The sequence below is a fragment of the Erinaceus europaeus genome, chromosome 2 (genome assembly GCF_950295315.1).
Source record: "Erinaceus europaeus chromosome 2, mEriEur2.1, whole genome shotgun sequence".
NCBI classification, from domain to species: domain Eukaryota; kingdom Metazoa; phylum Chordata; class Mammalia; order Eulipotyphla; family Erinaceidae; genus Erinaceus; species Erinaceus europaeus.
This window is the reverse complement of record NC_080163.1, coordinates 74,717,930-74,726,498: the sequence shown is the minus strand read 5'-3', so window position 1 is coordinate 74,726,498 and position 8,569 is coordinate 74,717,930. Positions and strand designations below refer to the sequence as shown.

At 41.1% G+C, this 8,569-nt stretch overlaps 1 protein-coding gene across 2 annotated transcripts in view; it reads right to left on the bottom strand.

Annotated features, from left to right (window-relative positions):
- Window positions 1-4,396: 4,396 nt before the first annotated feature.
- PPP2CB (protein phosphatase 2 catalytic subunit beta) overlaps window positions 4,397-8,569 on the bottom strand; it is a 29,789-nt gene continuing 25,616 nt past the window's right edge. For both annotated transcript variants that reach the window (XM_060182919.1, XM_007532141.3), the window contains 2 exons: window positions 7,130-7,248; window positions 4,397-4,749 (listed from right to left, as the gene is read on the bottom strand). In XM_060182919.1, the coding sequence (XP_060038902.1) occupies window positions 4,677-4,749; window positions 7,130-7,248 (192 nt within the window). In that variant the 3' untranslated portion in view covers window positions 4,397-4,676. The remainder of the gene's footprint in view (window positions 4,750-7,129; window positions 7,249-8,569) is intronic.

Here is an 8,569-nt window from a genome sequence, read left to right as displayed (position 1 = left end):
CTGCACTCAAGTCGATAAATGTTTAATTAATATCCATATGCATGCCTTCAGGGATAAATGTCTAATATACCACTGTGCTATTTCCTCAGTCCAAGATGACACTTTAGAGAAATTTGTTATATGGCAATAAAGAACTAGTACAGAAACATTTCAGGCCATTTTGCCAACAAAAGATGTCCTTAGAAATGATTTACTTTTCTGGGGGACATTGATTTTTCTAGTTGTTAATATTTCTTTTCTTTTTTTTTGCCTCCAGGGTCATTGTTGGGGCTCGGTGCCACTGCTCTTGGAGCCCATTTTTTCCCTTTTGTTGCTCTTGTTGAATGTTGGTCGTCATTATTACTGCTGCTGTTGTTGGATAGGATAGAGAGAAATTGGATGAGGAGGGCAAGACAGAGAGGGGGAAAGATAAGACACCTACAGACCTGCTTCACCTCTTGTGGAGTGATCCCCCTGCAGGTGGGGAATCAAGGGCTTGAAATGAGATCCTTATGCCTGTCCTTGTGTTTCATGCCATGTGTGCTTAACGAACCCTCTGCGCTACCACCTGACCCCCGTTAATATTTCTTAATCAGGGTTCTGTTCAAAGATTCAGTAAGCTTTCACTTTCATTATAATCTAAAATACTCAAATACAAAAATTTTAAAAATCCTATGTCTGCCTGTTCTGATGACAGTTTCATCAGTTCTGTTGTCTGCTTGTATCCGTCTTCCAGAAGTTTGACCATAGAAACTAGTAATTATAGGGACTGGTTGGTGGTGTACCTGGTTGAGTGCATTCATTACAGTGTGCAGAGACTCAGGCTCAAGTCTCCAGTACCCATGTATTGAGGGAGGACAGCCAAGTTTGTTCCCCACATGGCTAAAGATTCATCACACATAAATTAAAACAAACAAGCAAACAAAACAAACAAAAAAAACTGAGAAAGCATGATTTCCAGGAATTTTTATTCAGGAAAGCAGAGAACACCCACATGTTGGAGTACATGTGAGCAGTGAGAGGGAACAAGCATGAGGGTAGGCCATTTATTCACATGTTGAAGTCCCTACCTTCCCAGAGAGAAACCACATCCGTTAACAGCTTCTTATAAAGTGTCACCACTGCCTTTTAAGCCACATTCACACCTGTTACCACTCCCATTTCCCCGTGCAACAATTTCCTTCCCCGCTAGTACGGGAAATATGTGTGCCTGGGGAACATCTGTTCTGGTGTGGTGCAGCACCGTCTGTGTCCCCCCAGGTTCTCCCTATTCATTCTCTGACCCCAACACCCACCTGCAGTGGGGAAGCCTCAAAAGCAGCGAAATTGCTGGTGTCTCTCCTTATCTTCCCCTTCCCTCTCAATTTCTAACCGACTCTATCCTAAATAAACAAACACAAAACATATACCTAGGGAGTCGGGTGGTAGTGCAGAGGGTTAAGTGCACGTGGCGCAAAGCGCAAGGACCAGCGTAAGAATCCCTGTTGGAGCTCCTGGCTCCCCACCTGAAGGGATGGTGAAGCAGGTCTGCAGGTGTCTATCTTTCTCTCCCCGTCTTCCCCTCCTCTCTCCATTTCTCTGTCCTATCCAACAATGATGACAACAATAATACTACAACAATAAAACAAGGGCAACAAAAAAGTATTTTAAAAAATATGTACCTATATATATTTTTAGTATTCAAAATTTTTTGGGGCCATCATTGAAGCTTCAGTGTGCCATGCTTTTTAATTTTTTATTAATGTATTTAGCCTCCAGGGTTATTGCTAGAGCTCGCTCGGTGCCTGCACTACGATCTACTTTTACTAGAGACCATTTTTCCCCATTTTGTTGCCCTTGTTGTTAACCTTGTCATTATTATTGTCATTGCTGTTTGTTGGATAGGACAGAGAAAAATGGAGAGGAGGAGGGGAAGACAGAAAGGGGGAAAGACACCTGCAGACCTGCTTCACCACCTGTGAAGCGACCCGCCCTGCAGGTGGGGAGGTGGGGGCTCGAATTGAGATCCTTAAGCTGGTCCTGGTGCTTTGCACCACATGCACTTAACCTGCTCTGCTATTGCCCGACCCCATGACTTTATTTTTATTTATCAGATAGAGATAACCAGAAATTTAGAGGAAGCAGAGGAACTAGAGGGAGAGAGATGGATAGACACCTGTAAAGCTTTCCCCCTGCAGGTGAGGACCAAAGGCTTGAACCCAGGTCCTTGCACATTGTAATGTGTGCGCTAATCAGGTATACCACCACCCAGCTCCCCCTTTTTTTTTTTATTGTTTTAATTATTATTGTTCTTGTTAATGATTTTGTCAGTTAGGACAGAGAGAAATGGAGGAGGGGAGACAGAGGGGGAGAGAAAGACACCTGCAGACCTGCTTCACCGCCTGTGAAGTGACTCCACTGCAGGTGGGGAGCTGGGGGCTTGAACTGGGATCCTTACTCTGGTCCTTGCGTTTTCGCGTCATGTGTGCTTAACCCACTGCGCTACCACCCAACTCCCCATACTGACTTTATTTTAGGTAGAGATCACAGCAGCAAAACTTTGTTCAGTGTTATGCTCAAACCAGGGTTGCACACATGAGCTATTTCACTGACCACAAAATATCTTTATCTTTTATTAAGGGCTGGGAGATAGTGAAATGACTTTGCAACAGACATTCATGCCTGAGGTTTAATCTCTGGTGAGCCTTCGTGCTACAGGTGCTTCCCTTCTATGTCTGTCTCTCCGCGTCTGAATAGTTAACCTTGTTTTTTTTTTGGGGGGGGGGCTTTTTTAACAACTGATTAGCAATTATGTAATAGTTTCTAAAACTTGTGAGATGAAAGTGACCTGTCCTACTCTCTCCCTCCTCCCTTCAGTTTCTAGCACAAAATAATTTAGCCTGCCTGTAATTTATACCTCCTTTTTCGGAATATTGTTCAGCTCTGGTTTATGGTCATGCAGCAGACTGAACTTGGGACCTCTGCTTCAGGCATGAAAGATTTTGTATGACCATCATACTATCCTCCCCCCACACCCAAACATTTTTAACACAAATAAAACATCAGTTGTGTGTGCAACTAAAGAGCTAAAAATAGAGATGCTTGTCTCCTTGGTTATAGAAGCACTATTCTTGTTAGGAATTTGGGTAGGAATTTTGGAATAGAAACTTCATATGCCTTAAATCTTTTTTTTAATTCATTATTTATTTTTACCAGAGCACTGCTCTGGAGATTAAACCTGGGACTATAGAGCCTCAGGCATGAGTCTCTTTGCATGGCCATTATGCTATTCACCTTGCTCATGCCTTAAATCTTTAGAATCTTGGTTAGTTCTATTCTTTTGTTATGTCCTCTTGTAAGAAGTTGTAAAAATCAGAAACATATGATTAGGTAGGGGAGATAGCACAATGGCTTTGCAAGACTTTAATGCTTGAGGCTCCAGAGGTCCCAGATTTAATCAGTGGGGCCACAATAAACCAGAACTGAGTGGTGCTCTGGTAAAAACTAAAATATGTGTGACTAAGGAATTGTCTTTTTGGTTTTAGTCCCTCCTCCCCCCGTCCCATGATGATGATACTGTGTATGTGAGAACAAATCCCTGTATCTCTTTTTTTAAAATATTGTTATTTATTTATTCATGACGAAGATAGGCAAGAGAGAGCCAGAGAGAGAGAGAGAGAGAGAAACAGATATCATTCTGGTACATGTGCTGCTAGAGATTGAACTCAGAACCTCATGCTTGAGAATTCTGTGCTTTATCCACTGTGCCACCTTCCCAGACCACTGAATCCCTACATCTCTATAAAGATACACACAAAAGGTCCTGCAAAATAGCTCACTTGGATAAATAGCTACTTTGCCATGTGTTTGAGCCAGGTCCTCACTGTATTTAAGGAAGAATCAGTGCTGTGATCTCTGCTAAGTGAGGTGTGCTACCGCCCAGCCCTGGGTTAAAACTTATCTGCTACTATTTGAATTTTTCTTCTGAAGTAGTATCACTGTGAAGAATATCACATTGACATTACCTCAACAAAACTGTGAAAGATCAGTAAGTTTTCATTTAAAACCTATGGCACAGTAAATCAATGATTTTCTTTAAAATGAAAAGTTTATTTGCTTGGTACACCAAACAGGATGCAAGCACTGTCATGACAAATGTACAGAAATAGGCAGGTCAACATAAAACAGTAATTTAGTTAAAAATGAAAGGAAATCTCTACACGTTATGACAACACACTCCCAAGAAGTATCTTTCCTTCAATTAGACATTTCAATAAAATAAAGGGTAATAGATTAACTGGAAGTTAGCTTGTGAATTTTTCTTAAAAAATAAAACCCCAACTCTATTCATCCATGCCAGTTTAACACTATAACTAGAATTTCCAAGTAAGTGCAAAAGGAGATGAAGTTAGTTACCTTTCCTTCCTTCCTTCCTTCCTTTCTTTTTCTTTTTTTTTGGCTTGAGTAGTCCAGAGGGAAACAGTTACTACAAATACAGCAGGCATACTGTTGAGACTGACCCGTCTAGAACATAGCGTTGTACTAATTTCAGTCTCAAATTGTGCTAAATATTCATTAGTATGGCACATTTTGGTCCAGAATGTGACTTAATGCCAAGACCGATCTCAAGTTGTTATAGAAACACAGTTAATTTTTGCGTGTGTGTGTGTGTGTCCAGTATACTTCCACATACAAAGGTAGGTTTTCCCAAAAGAAATTTACAGGAAGTAATCTGGGGTACGTCGGGTAACATGAGGTTCTCCACGACGAGGTGCTGGGTCAAACTGCAGGCTATAAAGAGGAAACGGGGAAACGGGGAAAAAGGTAAGTGGACAGTTAAAAGATTTGACTTTGCAAGCAAAAAAATCAATATAGAACAAGACATAGTCCCAGTGTTCCACCTTATGACTGAATAACCCTGGGCAAGTTTAAGGCCATCCATCAAACTAGTTCATATTATAGTGAAAGTTTAAAACAAGATACCTAGTTTAGTGCTTGGCATACAAGACTGTGCAGTAACATTACTGGATGAGCGTAAGTGGTGACAGCTAACGTTCATCCCAGATCTTAGGATGAAAGCATTCAGCCTTTCATTTTTGAGAATGTTGGTTTTTTGTTTAGTTTTTCTTTTATATTTATTTTAAAAAAGGAGACATTAACAAAACCGTAGGCTAGGAGGGGTACAACTCCACACAATTCCCACCACCACATCTCTCTTAAACAGATCATTGTTCAATGCTGGCTCATGCTGATTTGGGGGACTGAATGTGAGATCTTTAGTGTTCCTCAGGTGTGAAAATTTTTTTTGTATAACCACTATGCTATAATCTCAGCCCAATATTAAGAATGTTAGACATGGGACTTTGTAGATGCATTTTGTCAGATGATGTTACTTTCTGACGAATTTGTTGTGTATATTTCTAACTTTTAGGTGTTGGATTGTCTGTTTTCATAAATCTGTGGAGCGGGTAGTGGAGTGCTTGGTGCACGCATGGTTTCACCATTCTCCCCGTCCCCAGCTTTTTCATTTGAGACTGATGGGGGTGGGGAGAGGGGTCACAACACTACAGTAACTCCCATGTGGAGCCAGGGCTCAAACCTATGCCATATTCATGCCAAGACATGTGCTCTACCTGCTAAGCTATCTCTTGGGTCCTGGTGTTGGATTTTGACAAATGCTTTTTCTAAAAGTTGTGAGATGATCATGTATTTTTGTCCTTTATTAATATAGGGTTAATTACATAAATAGGATTTCCTCTCTCAGAAATATAGATATATTATATTGTTAGATTAAGTTTTACTAGTATTTTTATGAAGATTTCTGTACCTATATGCAGAAAAACAATAGGATGATTATCACTCACTTGTGGAATTTAAGTAACAAAAGCAAATGAACTTGCAAAAGAAAGGTGACCAGACTGTTTCTTACACTTGTGAACCATGGCGGTGTTCAGAGAAGGTGGGAGGGGCATAGAACATTGGTGATGGGTACAGTGACTTATAATACGTGTGAAGTTTGCTCCTGTGGGTGAGAACTGGAGGCTTGAAACCTGGTGTTTGAGCAAGGTAACGTGAGCTTCACTGGCCCCCATTTTTTAAAAGGGACCATGGTAGTTTCACTGGTTTCTGTGAACCTGTTTTCTGAGGTAAAAATTCACATCTAACTTTATAGCTTCAGGTGTACAACATCACAATTTTGATATATGTAAATATTCTGAAATGGGAAAGGGACACCACAGCACAAAAGCTTACTTCAGTTCCACAGTACTCGCCTGTAGTGTGCTAGAGACTCAAACCTGGGTCATACACAGGGCAAAGCAGGTGCCTTCTCAGGTGAGCCATCTTGCCAGCCTCCACAGTATAGTGCCATTAACTATAGTCACCACATTGCACATTCTATTCCTGGGACTTAGTTTATAACTAGAATTTTATACGTTTTAGTCACCTCTACCTACTGCTTAGTAATACCCTATTCTATGAACAGTTCACCAAGCAAAAACAACACCTTTCTATGCAGGCCTGGAGTCGAGCTTCCAGCCTCAGAAGTAGACGGAAGGAATTTCAGTCAACTTGCAAGCAACCAGAGGGCTGGGGTAGATAAGATATGCTAGCATCTGTTCCCCTGATGGTAAAGATGTAATTCTAGAGTGTGAGCTGAGGAGTAACCCTACCTTCTGGCCACACCCACCAAGAGTTCAGTACCCAGGACAGTTTCTGTAATAGAGACCTGGGAGTAGGGGAGGCAGCACATTGTGGCCCAAACTTCAGATTGCTGTTTCTACTGAAATGTAGGAGATTTTTCCATAATAAGAATTTATCAAATTTCTGTATATACTTAGGGCAATTTCCAAAAACATTCTGGGGAAAAAAAAAAAAAAACTTTTAGAAGTTCTCTAGAGGACCTAGTGATGGTTGAACTGTTATGTGGAAAACTGGGAAATGTTACTCATGTACAAACTACTGTATTTTATTGTTGACTGTAAATCATTAATTCCTCCAATAAAGAATGTTATAACAAAAAGTCCTCTAGTTAAATAACTGTTTTGGGGGGTGGGATGGGAAAGGGTTTACCATGTTCCTCATTTCACCATCCATAAGCAGATATCCTCTTTTTTACACGTAATTTTTTCTTTCCAAGACACAACTAAAACATGCATTTACAGTTACTTACAAGGAATATTTTAAAGTGTCATCTAATTCCATGATAGCAGCCTGGTTCCCACAACGGTAACAGTAATTAGGTGCACTGAAAATGGTCACTACGTTCCGATCGTGACACCAATTGTATCCCTGCAGCATTAAAAAATTACTTGAATATTTCATTCTTAAGATGGTATCAACACAGAAGTTTAGTTTTTACACTTTTTTTTAGACAGAGGCAGAGAAAGAGAGAGCTATGCCATTGCACTGAAGCTTCCTTTAATGCCATGTGGATAAGGATAAAACTGGGTTATAGACATGGCAAATCAGAACAGTATCTAAGTAAGCTATTTTGCCAGCCCATCACAGATAAGTTTCTTTTTTTTCCTCCTCCAGGATTATCGCTGGGGCTCGGTGCCTAAACTACGAATCCACTGCTCTTGCAACCATTTTTTCAATTTTTTTGATAGGACAGAGACATTGAGAAAGGAGGGGAAGACAAAGATGGAGAGAGAAAGACAGACACCTGTAGACCAGCTCATGGTGACTCCCCTGCAGGTGGGGAGCCGGGAGGCTCGAACCTGGACCCCTGCACTTAAAAGGATGACAGAGGACCTGGTGGGGGCTGTATTGTTATGCGGAAAACTGAGAAATGTTATGCATGTACAAACTACTGTATTTACTGGCGACTGTAAAACATTAATCCCCCAGTAAAGGAAAAAAAATGACAAACACAAAGCATCACTCAACCATTTCATGTAGTATGGGAGTTGAACCTAGGGCCTCACACATACAAGGAATCTGTCCCAATTCCACAGCACCTCTTATACTGTGCACCTGCATTAAATCCTCAACTGCTGGGAACAGGGCCATTACATCACAGTAATTTCACTTATTCTATACCTGAAATCTTGACAAAAAGGAGCCAGGTGGTGGTGCACTGGGTTATACACACATAGTATAAAGTGCAAGGATCTTGTCTTGAGCCCCTGATTCCTCACCTGCAGGGGGTCAACTTCACTAGCAGTGAAGTCTCCACTATCTCCTCCTCCTCTCAAGTTCTCTCTGTCCTATCCAATAAAATGGAAAAAATGGCCGCTAGGAGCAGTGGATTCACAGTGCTGGCACCAAGCCCCAGCAATAAACCTGGAGGCAGGAATTTTTTTTTTTTTTTTTTAAACCACAGCACTGATCAGCTCTGGCTTATGGTGGTACAGAGGATTGAACCTGAGGCTTAGAAACCTCAGGCATGAAAGTTTCTGCATAACTACTATGTTATCTACCCCTGCCCCCTCCAATCTTGATAAAGATACATAGTTGTAATTTCTCCACAACAATGGCAAGTTTCTCAAAAAATTTTAAATTATATTTATTGAATAGAGACAGCCAAAAATCAAGAGGGAAGGGGGAGATGGGAGGAGGGAGGGAGGAAGAGGGGGGTGGGCATCTGGAACACTGCTTCACCACTTGC